The sequence below is a fragment of the Bactrocera dorsalis genome, chromosome 3 (assembly GCF_023373825.1).
Source record: "Bactrocera dorsalis isolate Fly_Bdor chromosome 3, ASM2337382v1, whole genome shotgun sequence".
Classification (NCBI taxonomy): domain Eukaryota; kingdom Metazoa; phylum Arthropoda; class Insecta; order Diptera; family Tephritidae; genus Bactrocera; species Bactrocera dorsalis.
This window is the reverse complement of record NC_064305.1, coordinates 22470502-22487065: the sequence shown is the minus strand read 5'-3', so window position 1 is coordinate 22487065 and position 16564 is coordinate 22470502. Positions and strand designations below refer to the sequence as shown.

Genomic DNA, 16564 nt, shown 5'->3' with positions numbered 1-16564 from the left:
TGTGATTGGAGGGTGCCATCATTGGCAATGCACGCGTCCGGTTAGACGTGTGAGTCACTGTACATACATATGTATGTATGCATATTTTCTATGTATTTTATATCAAATCAAATTTTCTGTTTTCCATATAAATTACATAGAAAAAAAATCATTTTTTTTTTGTGGTGGTTATTGTGCGGAGGTTTTATATGTGCCCCGATGGCTGCCAGTGGTAAACTCGATCCCGATTCTACTCGAGAATCGAGTTTTCTCGTAAAATAATCGATTTTTCGGAATCGATCTCCAGTAGTCGAAGTCGATTAAGAATCGGTTCTTGACATTCGAAAAATCGATTACTAATATTAATATTAAGAGCACATCTTTTGAGTGACTTTTTTACACATTTTCGAAAGTTTTGAGCCTGTTTTTCAGTTGAAAAAAAAGGTTGCCTCAGAATGACACACCCTAATTTGTACGCATATTTGTATGTTGGTGTGTACATAAGTTAATACAACACCTATCAACAATTCGACAACATAACTTGCGCAACTACTACATAACTTACTGACCCAAGCAAATCGCCGCAGCAGTTTCAGTAACAACGACTTGACTTCCGGCACGCGCACCCGAAATGCTTATGCACCTTCACAAGCCAATTCCTGGAAGTGCATCACGCCACCACACTCCAGGCTAGACGGAATTTAGGTATAAAATTATGTTAAGCACTAATTTTAGTTACATTTTATGTCAATCAATAAAGTAACGCGGACGCGCTGCCATCCATGCAGCACCGTTGTTAAACGCGCAAACAATTTTGTTTTTTTAGCTTTCTCAACGAGGGAAAGCTTAACATACATATTTATATGAAAATATAAGATATTATCAAACATTATAAATGTTTAATAAATAACTCTTATTCGCACATTAACAACAAATATAGTTTTGAAAATAGCATAATTTTATTAGAATGTTATCAGTTTTGCATGCATTCAGAAAAATATGCGAAATGATAATCATATCAATTAATATGATTGCATGTAAATGTATATAATTATATCCAAAAGACTAACATGCGTATGTAATAAGAATGTATATTTCTGAGCATAATTTTCATTGAATGTTCTGCTCTGTTCATGCGCCACTGTTAAAGTTTCTCCTTCTTAGCCAGCTGTGGTGAAATGCTCCCATCGTATTTTGTTAGCTTTTGACAGTTCACACGCTTGTCTGTTGTTGGACCTTCTCTATAAATATACGTTCTCTGCAATACTCTGAGCTCAGCACGGGTTAAAGTTGAAAACGCTTTTAGTATTTTGGCATTGCGTTTTCGACTTCTTCAAACGACAATAAATTTATGTCCTGAAAAAGTTACTACAGTTGTTCTTGCCTATTGCTACTTACACAACTACTTACGGTGCCAGTCAAACTCAAATCGTTTTGAATGTGAAAATATTCAGCTATCAGACAACGCTGACTAGAAATGCATCTAAAGAGGCCAAAACAATAAGGTTGAAATATTGTGAAATTATCAAAAAACTGAAATCCCTTTAATCAGCCTTATCACGCAATCCATCGTAGCGAAGCTACGAATACAAATGTCCGCTACGAATACGCATAATTTGCTATCATTGAATTCATGTGAATTCGAAACCAGACCTAATTCTGGTTAATATGTATTCGCTAAAGTTTTTATTTATGTTGCTTGAGGAAGAACGTGAGAGAAGTCGGCGTGATCTAAAAATTCACCGAAAATCACTGAGGGACAAGAGCAACCCTTTCGATGTGGACGAAACAATGTACAGTTCAAAAATCCACAAAAATTCATTGTTAAATTTTATTAAAATTATTTTTCTAAAGTAGGTTTATTAAAAACTATCGCTTAAATAAGGCGGCCTTTACGTATGTCCTCGATGTTCTAGAGAGGAATGCAAGTTCTTCAAGATCGTCATCTATATCTCTACTTCATCGATTGTCTTCGGTTTCACGGTTTTTAGCTGAAGGAGGCTATCAGCATGGAGTAGGTAAGGACTTCGATATTCCAATGGCTCAGTCAACATTTTGTTGCATCTTAAAAGAAGTATTGGGATTGCTTCAGTCCCATTTGTGCCCTCAGTGGATAAACCTCAAGTTAAGTAACGTTGAAAAAAGTGAAGCGAAAAAGTTTTTTTCCGAAATACGGATTTCCAGGCGCGATTTTGTGTGTAGACGGGACAGATATTAAAATCGTTGCTCCAACTAAAGATAAATTTCTCTATTATAACCGCAAAGGATACTTTAGTATCAATGCCATGCTTATAAGTTTGGTGACAAATTCGCATTTCAAACATCTTAATCAAGGTTTTGCAGATATGTGACAATAAAATGAAAATACGTTATGTGAATGCTCAGTTTGGTGGCAGCAATCACGACTCCCACATATGGAAATTTATTTCTCCGTTAGCACAAACCTGTCGTACAAAAATTCCGCTAAACTTAAAAATTTTCCGTTCCGAGTGAATTCAGTGAATGCAAGTCTACGAAATTCGAACTTATTTTCGGAACTGTTCGAATTGTATGATAGCAGTTTCGTAACTTTCCCGAAAAAACAGTCTACGATGGATTGCGTGATAGGGCTGAATTCCTTTAATTTACGTATAAAATAGTTAAATTAGTTGTGTTCTTTAAATAAAACGTATGTTCATTCTCTTATAACTAATACATAAAAAATGAAGTAAAAAAAATAATTTAAACAAAAAATGAGAAAAATAAAATAAAATATATGTACTCTATCTTAATATGTTTTAATTCATTGATATTGCGAGTCATGAAACAAATCAAGAACACTTGTGTATTAACTTTCGTTTTCATCTGAAAATTGTAACTCTGAAATTATTTCAATTGTTTGTGATGTTGATTCTATAGGACTTCCAGTTGGCACAGAAATAAAACTCCTGCGAATGGTAGGCACCTTGTCCTGGTGCAGGGGCTTAGGCGCAAGGCATATCGGCGCCTCCCAATCCTGTGTGGTTGGTGCTGTTAAGCACGGACCATGCGGGATGTCGGGTGCCGCATGCGTGCGCTAACCAAGAGCTACCACCTCCTAATCCAGGGTGTTATGCGACTCCCGTGCCCATTGGAACTTTGCAGCCAGGAGGTAAATGTGGCTGTATTTTAACGGAGACTTCCCAACACCGGGCCGAATTGGGAAGTAACGGTGGCCTTACCGCGCCAAGGGGCTCTGGCGTGGCGGACCTACCTGTTCCCCAGACAGATCATAGACCCGACAGCTCACCCTGTTGAGCCAAGGGTCGTAAGAAAAAGATGGACAACAATACAACACAAAAACAAACAATTTTGATTTGGATTTGATGACGGACAAAGGGCAACGACAAAGGACAATGGAAGCGGAAATGGAGGAGATCGGGGCAGCGGAAGGTAAGGGGGGTCGAGGGGCTAGGCGAAAGTTTAGCTACCTTGACGCTCTCACGCCAGACGAGCGTCGTCAAGACCCCCGCTGTTAGAGGCATCCGCATGGCTGTTCTGCCTTTCAAATACCCGACGGAGTCGCTGAAACCGGAGGAGCTCACCGTGCTGCAGGACATCCTCATGGACGAGGTGTCTAAAGGAGTGGACTACACGGCGTCCTTCCTGGGCATCGACTTCAGGGGAGGCATGATGCAGGTAGACTGCCATGACGAGTCGTCCGCCGACTGGCTGAGGGAACACGCTCCAAAGCTGGGAGGCTGGACGGGCCCTGTCCTCTGTGCGAAGAGGGTGGAAGATCTGCCAATCATGCACAGCATGACAATATTCCTCCCTCGGAGTGGGGACAGGACCTACGAGTACGCCTTGGGCCTGGTGAGGAACCAGAACCGGGGACTCAGTATCTCGACCTGGTGTGTTGCCGGCAGCAGAAAGGAGAAGCTAGGTGACATTCTTCGACGATTGCTGTGTAAAAAAACATAGTATCATAAATAAAAACAATAAAACTTTTAAATGTTTTTTTTTCAACATGCTATGCGAACGGACGCTTCTTCCTCTTCATCTGAACTGATGGATGTTACACCAGGCACAGGTATTTCCAGGTCTCGCGGAAAGTCGAGCTCCTCGAAATACCATAGAGGTGAAATGTTTAATTCATCAGCTCCTGCACCAGATGTTTCACTTCGATAAATTCGCGGATTTGCCGATCGTTTTCACTCATTTTTATTTTTTCTTTGCTCCGTAGACGCGCTCTCTTTGACAGCCGAAATAAAATGTCGAAATCGTTTGAAATCACACGACCAACCCAAATACTATCCAACTAACACAACCAACTTAACAAAATATCAAAAAATTTTGATTTTCATCCAACCAGTTGATACAACTCATACAACTGCTCCATATATGTACATACATACGTAGCAATCAGTTGCACAATTCGTTGAAATTGATACAATAATTGTATGTACATACATATGTACCAATTTTTACAGCCCTATTCGCATGCCCTCACAAAAGTCACCAACCTCACTACAGTGATGTTTCTCACTATAGTGAGGGTTACCTTATTCTGGCGAAAATTCAAAAGCTCAAATGCTCACTATTATCACAAATATCTGTGTCGTATGAAAGCAGCCATCATAATACAAAACATCTGTGTTTGTTTTGTTTTACATAAATATTTGACATTTTAAAAAAAATAGAGAATTGAGTGTTATAATTATGTACTATAAATATATATATATAAATTTGTATACATATATACATACATATACGTAAGTTACTTACTGTCTCTGTACATCTTACTTCCTCTAAGAATGAATAAAAAGACATCTACATATATCTAAATAATTCATTTTATTTTATTTAATTTTTGTATTTTTTTACATTTTATTTCATTTTTTTACATTTTTATTATTACTTATTTAATTTTTCTGACAATTTAGCTCAAAACATTATGTAATGTTGCAGCTGCCCGTGAGTTGCCCTTTCCGTTTTTGTTCGCCTAGAAATATATGAAATTATTGTATATACATATCTTAATATATAAAAATCACGTGTCACATTGTTTGTTTGCGATGGACTCTTAAACTACTGAACCGATTTTAATGAAATTTTTAACACTGTGTGCAGTTTGGTCCAACTTGAAAGATAGGATAGTTTATAACTCTCCTTATAGTCGCATTATTTATTTATTGCAAATTATTTGTTTATTATTAGCAAAGAGCTATCCACCAGTTGGTGGCGCTAAGAGCGGTATTGAGTGCGGTATGTTACAGTAGATGGCGCTACAAACATTAAAAACATTAAATGAAAATGCGTTGTTTGAAGTTTATATTATTTGTGGTAAAGTTATACGAGTCTATGACTTCCAAAAAAAAATAAAAATTGGGCGGGGCGAAGTTCGCTGGGTCAGCTAGTGTATATATATTTAAAATTTGCAAAATTACTTACATATGCTGATTATCCATTTGTGTGTCCATTTTTTTGCTTATTTTTATTAAAACAGCTGTTTGACAGCAAAAAGCTTTTTACCTCACGTGGTGACTTTTTTAAGCTTTTTTCTTATGAGGTTTGAGCAAGAATAGCCTCACAAAATATGCCTCACAAGAAATCTCTCAAATTTTTCCTCTCAACTCAGTTGAGAGGTTTTTTCAGAATAGGGCTGTTAATTGTATGACAATGAACTCAATGAATTCAAAAATGAGATTAATTTTAATAAAGAAAACTTTTTTATTTTTATATAAATATATGATAGTTTTATTGAAATATTTTTACTTAAAGCAAACAATTTCAACATTTTAATTAAATTAATTTAAAAAAAAATTAACATAACTCTGATTTACGAAATGTTCCACTTAAAATGGAAATTTTTCACCCGACTTAATAATTAAATTTAGATGATTTCATTAAACAAAAGAACGCAATTACGTTCTAGAACGGACATTTTTTTGGCGATTTTGCCTAAATTGGTTATGACATTGGCATCGAAGCCATGAATAATATATCTAATGGGGCGTTATCTCAAAAGAAAACTTGTACTCGGTAAAGAGAAACCTATGTAAGTAATCACTCATGAAACTATAAGATTTGATGGGCATATAATTAATGTTTTGAGCCAATGTCTTTTAATTTTCACTAGAAGAAGTGCGTTTTGTAACGATCATCCTAGCGAATGTTATAGCATCATGGCAGTAGTTCTCATCCGCAACTATGGCACGTTTTTTCAGGTCTTGGTATTTTTTTCAAATTCTTCAATAACCTCCTTTATCTCTTTGACCTTTTTATTTAGTTTTAGCGCATTACTTTGATAAAAACGCGCAGATCGAGCAAATCGATCGCGGCTGCCTAATGATCTATCTCCTACAGCTGCCCAGGGCCGACTTAAACCAAGATGCGGCTCTTGGGCATAGAAGAATTTGGGACCCTTTTTGAAAGTAAAAAAAGCGACTTATACTAAAAATATTTACATTTAATAAAGGTAATCAAATACAGTATCAGAGAACGTATATTTGGTTCACGATGTCAAAAATTTAGGGATATTTTAATTTTGGGATATTTACGGTTTTGGTTGAGTGCGTTTCACCACAGAAAATTATCAGCGCGTTTCACCACTTAACATCAGGGGCACGACAATAACACAACTGAGTAGTTGTTAGAGCCAATGGGAAAAAAATGTTAATGTACATATGTATATAACAGAGAGCAGAGAACGTATAATATAGAGAAGGTTCACCGCGTTGCCAAACTTACGATATTTCATTTTTTGGAGGGGTACTCGTTTCTATAAGCGGATTTCACCAATATTTACCAGGAGCGTCGAAAATAGCAGAATTGAGCATTTTCAGTGATAAATGAGAAAACTAATGCTTATATACAAATAAGAGATAGCCAATGACGTAAAAGCTATGAAAATGTATTTACAATATATGCATGCTCTTTTTGGCTGAGTATTTAGATCAGTGATGCCCAAACGCACACTACCAAACTGTGTGCTTGTGTTGGAGTATGAGAGAGCTTGCTGCTACACCCAAAAAAAATACAAAACTTTAATATTAATTAATATAAAAATAATTTGAAAGTGATTCGACAACTTTTACAAAATTGTGAAATTAATGAAATTCCTTATTAATTTTTTATCAATTACAAAAATAAAGACAATTCACGTGTCAAAAAGAAATTAAAATTCAAAAAATTTTAAGTATTGAATTTATGTTGACGTTTTTATCTAAACGGCTGTATCAAAAAACTAAAAATCAATATTTTCATGGTTTTGAACCAACTTATCTAAATCTAGGGGCCTATTCTGTATCTCGATTCGAAAGTAAATTCTATTCGAATTTGATATTCGACTCGAATGTGTTTTAGCATTCTGTAAAAAAGTCGAATTCAGTTTATAAATATACGAAAATTGTACCACCCTGTGCCAGTACTTTCGAATGCTAAATGTCAAAATAAAATGAAATAAAGTTTAAATTTATTTGAAAAATATGGATTCCGTTGCATTGTGGATGGAGGACGAGGAAATTATTGAGGAAAGAATTACGAGAAGATGTATAAGAAATGAATTTAATATTATGGAATTATCGCAAAAAAGGTAATTTATTTTTACATATGTTATAATCGGTTATAAACTGTTTTTACATTTGGGATTATAGCTTCATACAAAACTTTAGACTTTCTAAGGAAGCCTTTGATTATGTCTTAAGAGGCATAACTGAAGAACTAACGGTACCTATAAGATCCACGGCAATAAATCCAGCTATAAAACTTGCTGCTACTCTAAAATTCCTTGGTCAAGGGGGCTATCAACATCAAATAGGGCAAGACCGGTTTGCAGGGTTAGCACAGTCCACTACATCTAAATGTATTGCAGAAGTTTTGAACGCTATTGAAAAAACAATGTGTCCGAAACACATAAAATTTGAAATGAACTCACAAGAAAAGCGTGATGCTAAAAATTATTTTTATTCAAAATTTGGATTACCAGGAATAATAGGTGCTGTTGATGGAACTCACATCCAGATGGTTAGACCAGTGAAAGATGAGCATCTCTTTTTTAATCGAAAGCTAAAGCATAGCGTCAATGCTATGGTGGTAAGTTTATATTACGACGTTTTATTCAGACTTATACTTATACTTTATAATTAGATTTGTGACCATAACATGTATATAAGAGCTGTAAATGGAGTTTATGGTGGAGCAGCGCATGATGCCCACGTATGGAGCCTTTCAAAAGAACGACAATACATGCTATCCAACTACCAAAATGGAGATAAATCTTCATGGTTAATTGGTCGGTGATTTTATTTAAACCGCTTGTACTTGCATTTATATATAGTCTAAAGGCTTACTAATTATTTATTATCTATCCAATTTAAGGTGATTCTGGATATCCATTAGAGCCATGGCTCCTTACGCCTTACCGCAATGCAGAAGAAAATTCACTAGAAAGTTTGTACAATGAAAAATTTACAAAAGCAAGATCAATAATCGAGCGTGTATTTGGAATTTTAAAAAGTCGTTTTCGATGCCTGCTTGCTGGAAGAGAGCTTCACTATGCACCAAAAAAAGTTGTTAAAATTTTGAATGTTTGTTGTGCCCTGCATAACATTTGCCTCATATACAACGTTGAAGCACCAACAGTAATTGAAACTAATGAAGAACGATCTAGTTTTGCTTTACCCAACGGTGATCAAAACGAGTTTTCACGAATTGCGCAAACAATACGAGACCGAATTAAAATAAGCTTGCGTTCGTAATTTAAATAAAGTAACTAAAAAGCAATCCATTTATTTCATTTCTTTCAAATATTCATTATAAATATTATAAGTAAAATTAACGGGTATTAACATTTAACATTTGTTCCTTGATTTTCAGTTTTGCAAGTCTTATATTGTTCCTTTCCCTGTCGCTTTTAATTTTGTATTCATGTTTTAACTTTTCAAACTTTAGTTTTTGCCTTTCTAGTTCTATTTTTTCTTCATTTTGTTCAACAAGTTTTTTATTATATTTAACTAAAGATTTTAAATTGTAATTCACGTCTTTTAAAATCTTTGTAAAATCATTGTGAAACTTCATTTGCCCGTCTACTTGCATTTTCAATAGATTTTTTTTACTTGAGGTACGTGAGCGCACAGTGCTACATTTTGGTGACGTTTGGGGGCGATAAGGTGGTGTAAAAGGTGGCAGTTCCTCTAAATTTTGTAAATCACTTATGTTATTATGAGTGCTTGGTGGCAGTTCCTCTAAATTTTGTAAACCACTTAAGTTATTATGAGTGCTTGGATCCGTGGTTTCACAATGGTAGCTTTGTGTGACTTCACTTGTTCCCGCACCGAACTTTTGAGCATCTACCATCCCATCTACCGCTTGGTTTATCTGCAGTAAATCAAATGCTCTTAATTCAACTGCATTGATGAATAAACTTTTGCAGGCCCACCTGCCCAAACCTTAAGTGAAAAAAAAAATAAATAAATAGAAATCAAAGCACAGGTAACGTATAAAAGCAAAATAATTTTGTTCACACAGAAATTTACCTTTTTCCACGAAAGCATGTCCCGTATGGGTGGTCCATCTCCATTTAATTTTTCACTTAACCGCTCCCATAAATGTTTACTTGTTTGTTTAGCGTCGGCACATTTTACGTAGCCTTTGGCCAAGTTTGGATGTGCTTCCATAAACTCCACCATTATTTCAAATTGGCTTTGTTTAGTGTGCTGACTTTTGCTAACCGAGTTCCTATTAAATATATAATTTTTTATTAAACTTATCTATAGTATAATATGCAATAAAACTTATTAAAATACTTACATTTTTTAAAACGTCTTTATTCTACAACTCATAAGCTAACGAATATTTTATACGAAACTCGAGTACATTTGACAATCAAATTCGAATTACATAGTTGCAAATTTTCTTAATTCGGATTCACTTTTCGAATTACGGATTGAAAATCCGTAAATAGAGTTACCGAATACAAAAAATTCGAATTCGAGAAAATTCATTTTCGAATCGAGTTACAGAATAGGCCCCCTAGTTCGGAGCCGCAAAACTTTATACGAAGTTCCCAGTCACATGGCCGTGCATAGATACAACCGAAAGCAAGTCCACTTTTGTATCGAAGTTTTCATCTACCGTTTTTACATAAATAATTAATTGGTTCACATCGGATATATCTGTACTCTCATCAATAGAAATGGAAAAATACTTGCTTTCTTGCACCCTTCGCATAGTCATATTATAAATATGTCGGCCTATTACTTCAGTGCGTCGAGTTATAGTTGTCCGTGATAAAGGTATTGAACTAATAGCAGCGAAAACTTCCTGACCTATAGTACTGAAACATTGAAAAACCTTTTGACACATATCTTTAAAAAAAACTCCGTCCTCGAATGGTCTTCCCTGCTTTGTCAGTTCTAAAGCAACAGCAAAACTAGCCTTTCGTTGAGCATAACGAACGCTTGAGTTTTCCCCCAATGAATTGCTCATAAAACGGTTTTTTTAGTTGGCATATAAATAATTCTCTAGAACTGCCCGTTACCGATTCATAAATAGAATGGTTTCCGCTATAATGCCTTTTAACATAGTACTCCCTATTTCGTTTAGTTATGTGTTTACAAACTAAACCCTCAGCATTACCGAAAAAGTTTTTGGAAAACAAAAACTTGTTTTCCCACTCAATATTAAACATAGTAAAATTGTTAATCAGCGCGCACATACAAATTACATGCGTAGCGGTCAACAGTCGTTGATCAAGTGATTTTCAAACGCACATTAATTTTCCGCAATGTATAGAGAGCACTTGACTAATACGTGTGAGCGAATCTGTGAGAGAGCAATAAAGTCGGCCGCCCGCGGGCTAGGTAAAGCGCTTCACTGATTTAGATATTAGATTTTTTTTATATATATTTTCATGGAGGAATTGCGCCAAATTTAACGATGAAATATGCGGTATATGTACATACATATGTATAAAATATGCAAGTAGTTAGATTTTTTCTAATTGTAGGTAATATAAATATGTTACAACGGGGAAATGGCGCCAAATGTATTTATAATACTTATATGTATGCGCTTTTTGGTTGAGTTGGCATATTAGGCTTTTCAAATGTATGTATGTTTGTACTTAGATTTTTAGGTATGTATGTATATAATATAGGTAATATATGTTTTAACGGGGAAATCGCGCCAATAGGAACCGCAAATGCTAATACAAATGTATGTGTGGTATGCAGCAAGTGGTTTTTGGCTGAGTATTTGCATACTAGATTTTTCTGATATACATACATATGTACATATGTTTTCATGGAGAAATTGCGCCAAGTCTAATGATAAAATGTACAGTAGAATCGCGCAGAAGTGTACCCGCGAGAATGTTAAACCTTCGGCTAACTTTAGGTTAACCTTTTTGAACTTACATATCTATTTTTTTCAAACCCAACCGTTTGTTTGGCAAGATAAACAACTGTTAAGTTTTCCCCGAATTTCTTTGTAAAAAATTATTGTCGAAATATTAAAACACTCTTGGGACATTTTGGTTAATTTTTTCGATATTCTACTGTACCTACATACGTACATATATGTATGCAATATGCAAGTAGTTAGTTTTTTTCTAATTGGTGGTAATATATGTTTTAACGGGGAAATCGCGCCAAAACGAACCACAAATACAAATGTATGCATGTGTGGTCTGCAGGTGGTTCTTAGACGACTAAAGCTAATACTATATATGTATGTATGTATGTATATGAAAGTGCTTTTTAGTTGGGAAGTACTTGCATATTTGCGCCAAAACCAACGTTAAAAAGAGAAGAATGATTTGAAAAAATTCGTGTACATACATACTTATATTATATGCTTAGATTTTTTTTTAATTGTAAGCTGTAATGGGGAAATTGCACAAAAATGGAAGTTAAGCAGAAAATTTTCAACGGAATTTTAGTTTTAAAAGAACTTCGACGCGTGAACTTAAGGGGGGAGCCTGCTTTATAAGCTTCAAAAACTCGATTATTTTTTTTTTTGCTTAAATCTCTTTAAAAATAATCTTAGATAATGCCCCCAAAGTTTTAAAGTGGAATTCGAAATATTTGCGAAGCTAGAAGGGAAAGAGCGACCGAGCGTCTAGCGGATATATGAGCGATTGGGCAGAAAGTGAAAACTTTGACGCGCGATTTCTCGGTTTTTCATTTTTACAATTTTTCTAAATTGGCGGGCAAAATTACAAAAAAAAAGTATTCAACCAATCGTATAAAACCAAGGCTTATTAGATTCAGTATCTTATTACCTCCTCTGTGAACCTAAGAAGTTCTTGAAAACAAAATTCTAAACTATTTTTTTAGTAAATTGAAGTTAGGTTTTTTGGTGAAAAATGCAACTTTTTTTTTCAAATCTAAGAAAACTTTGATTTTCGCGTTTTTTCGGGTTTTTTTAGGTTCACATAGAAGAAGGACTAATGAAAATTAATTATCCATTTGATTTTTTTGTTTCAGATAAAAATTGCGACCTACATTTTGCCCGCCAATTGGACACTTCAATTTCGCGGTGGTGCACAAAAGTAGATGAAAGTGGGCTGTATTTCGATATTTTAAATTTTAAAAAATGTTTTTTGTAAGTTTAAATATGTAATAAAATGATGTAAAAATTTCATTACATTTGCTTGTTTTTTTCTATCTTAAAAAAAATCACGAAAAACTGCCTTTTTTAGGCCTCCTAAAACCGAACAAATTTTTTATTAATTTATTAAAATGTCGTCGCAAAAGCGAAAGTGCCGAGTTCGCGAGTGTGTTTCCGCGACTAATAAACTTTTTTCTTTCCCTAGGGATCCTGAGGAAGCAAAAAAGTGGGTGGAGAACCTGAGCATGCCACCACCGTTGGATTTACCCGCCCACAATGCATTCGTTTGCATTGCGCACTTTGAACCAAGTGCAGTGGGCGTGAGGAAATTGAGGGCAAATGCGGTGCCAACCCTCAACCTTGGTGAGTTTTTTCATTTTAAATACATATATTTAATTTTTAATATAATATGTACATACATATGTATATATAATTAAAATGTGAATAGTGTATAATAGTGTGAATAGTCTGCCATTTCCCGGTATAAGCAATATTTAAAAAAAATGTGTAAATATAGTGAATATAATACAGTGTCTGAATATAGTGATTTAATTATTGCAAAACATGTGCACTATATTCAGATTTTTGTAAAAAAATATATTTTGTGTATAATTTATGAATATAGTGATTTTGTTATTGTAAAAGTGATATTGGTATTGTTCTGAATAATATAAAATATGTTTAAAATCGAATTAAAATCGAATCAGATTTTTGATGAAAAAATTTATAATATTTAGTAAATTTAGTGGAGGCTAATCTCATATAAGCAATATTTTAAAAAATATGAATATAGTGATTTTATTATTGCAAAACCTGTGCACTATATTTAGATTTAAAAAAAATAAGTGGAAAGTTAAAAAAAAGTTAAAAAACTATTCGCAATATTTAGCATTTTTACGCAAATTAACTTCCCTTGCGTGGGAAGTATTAAAAAAAAATGTATTCCGTTCCGCTACGCGAATTACATACATATGTGTTGAGTCGCGGTGAACGGGTTTTTAAAAAAAGTCAAAAAATCAAAGTGAATTGCAACAAGGTGACGTTGATGGCGATCAAGAACAGACTGCTTTATTTAATAAAATTGACTTAAAATGAAACTTATTCTAATTACAAATTGTTTATTAATAATATTAACTTACTTTTAACATATTATAGCTGAATAAGCATACTTTTATATATTTGATAGTTCTTAGGAATTTCACTTGTTAAATTATATTTTGATGACTTTATTGATTTAAGCAAAAGCCGGAAATGGTGTTATGTTGCAATTTGCTTTAACAGTTCATCGTATTTGTCAAATGCGGTAGAAATAAAACGCAAGTGTTGGTTTTGGTGTGATAATAAATGGTGCGCTTTGATCATCGAGATCAGGGATGGGCACATTTTTAGCCCGAAAAGTTAGCAAAGTGCGCACGGGGGCTAGATGAGGGGAATATCAGTTTACGGAGAGAAGGGCATAACAAGTTGAGAAAAATTGCGAAAAAAATGAATTACATTCCTCCGTAACTTAATGTTCATCGCAGAGTGGTTGCGGCAATACTGACATTGTTCACAAATTTAAGGGTGGAAGTTTACTTCATATCGGAATTGTACAGTTGTGTGAACAAAAAGAGGTAAATTAAATAAATAAAGAATTTAGTTTTTTTTTTATAATTGTTCTGTTAAATTTTAAAAATCTAAGTTGCTTCTGGAAATGTATTAAAATAATAATACGCGCTATAGAAAGGGAACACATATTTTCAAAAATATAAGAATCATCAAATAAAAATATATTTGCGCGGTATGGCATTATTGATTGAGAGTGGCTTAAAGAGGACATACACGGGCATACTTGTGCGTTCGATCTGTGTGAATTCGTTTGCCCATACACGACACACAAATCCATTTTGCGTTCGTTCTTCACACAGTTAACATGTGCGACAGGCAAACGGAACATTTCTTCGATTTATTTCTAATGTAGCACTTTTATCTATTTCTTTGTATTTCGTTAATAAGTTATTCCAACTTTTATTTTTCTCAATTTTATTTTTATATTTATCACTTTTCGTTTGCCAAATTGCCAATAAATTCAGATACGAAATCTTTATTAAGGGGAGAGCCTGCTTTAGAAGCTTCAAACAATCGCTTAAATCTCTTTAAAAATTATCCTAACAACAAACAAAGTTATAGATTGGAACTCGAAATATTGTCGAAGCTAGAAGGGAAATAGTGTCCGAGCGTCAGACAGATACATACAAGTACATATATGAGCGCTTGGACAAAAAGCGAAAAGCGCGATATCTCGGTTTTTTATTTTTACGATTATTTTAAGTGGCGGGCAAAGTTGGAATTGGGCAAAGTTTATTATCTTTGGCATAAAATTATCTTCTATTTAAACTAAAAAAAACTAGGAAAAGTCAAGTTTGAACATATTTTTAAACAAAATAAAAGTAAAATTTTTTTTTGGAATTTTCTTAGTTTAACTAGAAGATAAGTTATTAAAAAACATGAATCTCTTTGAATTTTTTGTTCCTGATAAATGCATATGCGAGATGCTGCATCGGGTAATTGCTTCCTAAAGGCAGGCAGACAGAATATCAAAGATTTCGTATTCAAAAAATTTGTGAAAGATGTTCAAATATATGACTATAAAGCCTAGAAATTTCGCTTGAATCAATTATGTCTTTCCCTCCCAAAAAAATTCTCAAAAAAAAAAATCTGATTTTTGAAGCCTCTAAAGCAGTCTCTCCCACATTAACACTTGGCAATTGTCCGCGATCTTCACTGCTCGGCGACACGAGAGAAATGCAAGATTTTGTGCCCTCACAACGCCATACACGATAAACATGTTCGCGCACCGATCGTAAAAAATCAAACATTTTCGCGAACATGGATCGGTACGCGAACAAGCCCATACACGAGTAAACCGCATGTTTACACATACCGATCGAACGCACATGTGTGCCTGTGTATGGCCGCTATAAGCACACAAATAGAATACAAACATTTGTAAACATGCTGTGGGAAAATACGTTGCTCTCATTTGTAAATATGGAGTGGTAAAACGTTGCTCTCACTTCCCTCTTCATGTTTGCCCGCGATGATCCCCTCACCTAGCCCTCAAAATGTGCACTCGTGCCCGCACGGGCAAAATGCCACTGAGGGCTAATGTGCCCATCCCTGATCAAGATGATCTCTCAATACGCTTGCCGATTATACACTGACTTTATTAGTAAAAGCACTTATATTTATATTCTTATAATTCTATGCTTATTACTAAAGATGCTTTGGCATTACATTAAGTGATGAAATACCAGCTTTGGATTTCCAATTATTCTCATTATCAAAAAATATTGAATTATGCTTACTTATGAAAACAAGTGATGTATTGATTTCTTAATAATTAAAATATCTCTATGACCACGCAGTAATACTGTAAGAAGATTTACACATTTGTTTACATTTATCACAGGGTCTCGCTGTGGTGCTGCCGTTAACTTGCATATACATATGTACATACATATGCACTTCATCGTTCACGTTTAAATATTGCACTGCTAACTAACACAACTTTCTTTTATACATATATAAGTTAAATAAGTTGAACAAGTCTTATTTTTTTAATTATATATTTTATAATAATTTGGTGAGCTACAATTTATAACTAAAACTTAAATCTAAAGAAAAGTATATCTAGAGCCTATGTTTACTATTAGCTACGTTCACTATTAATAGCATCAGGCGACCAATGCAGTGGCTGACGTGAGTTAACGAGTTTCCTTATCTTCTCAATATCTTCTGTTGTACTATTAATAATATCGAGCGACCAACGCAGTGGCTAGCGTGGGATAAGAATTTTGTTCACTCAAGCCACGCGTGAGTTCTCCGTCTGTGGATGAGCTATTTGAGTTAACTTATACATATAAATTTATAATATAGTTGTGTCTGAATATAGTGATTTAATTATTGTAAAAACTGTCGCAACTATATTCAGGATTGTTAAAATGTAAAAAATTGGGTATTCGTTATATCG

General features: G+C 34.3%; 1 protein-coding gene across 1 annotated transcript; it reads left to right on the top strand.

Annotated features, from left to right (window-relative positions):
- Window positions 1–7236: 7236 nt before the first annotated feature.
- Window positions 7237–9350, top strand: LOC125777769 (putative nuclease HARBI1). Its single transcript, XM_049453320.1, has 4 exons — window positions 7237–7534; window positions 7596–8034; window positions 8089–8233; window positions 8320–9350. The coding sequence occupies exons 1-4, from the start codon at window positions 7428–7430 to the stop codon at window positions 8697–8699; spliced, it is 1071 nt and encodes a 356-aa protein (XP_049309277.1). The 5' UTR covers window positions 7237–7427; the 3' UTR covers window positions 8700–9350.
- Window positions 9351–16564: the final 7214 nt, after the last annotated feature.

What these genes read in the sequence shown, in the direction of transcription:
- LOC125777769 (XM_049453320.1), top strand. Translation starts at nt 7,428, where the DNA reads ATGGATTCCGTTGCATTGTGGATGGAGGACGAGGAAATTATTGAGGAA. An exon ending in ATGGAATTATCGCAAAAAAG is followed by an intron (nt 7,535 to 7,595) that starts GTAATTTATTTT and finishes TTGGGATTATAG; the next exon opens with CTTCATACAAAACTTTAGAC. An exon ending in TAAATCTTCATGGTTAATTG is followed by an intron (nt 8,234 to 8,319) that starts GTCGGTGATTTT and finishes ATCCAATTTAAG; the next exon opens with GTGATTCTGGATATCCATTA.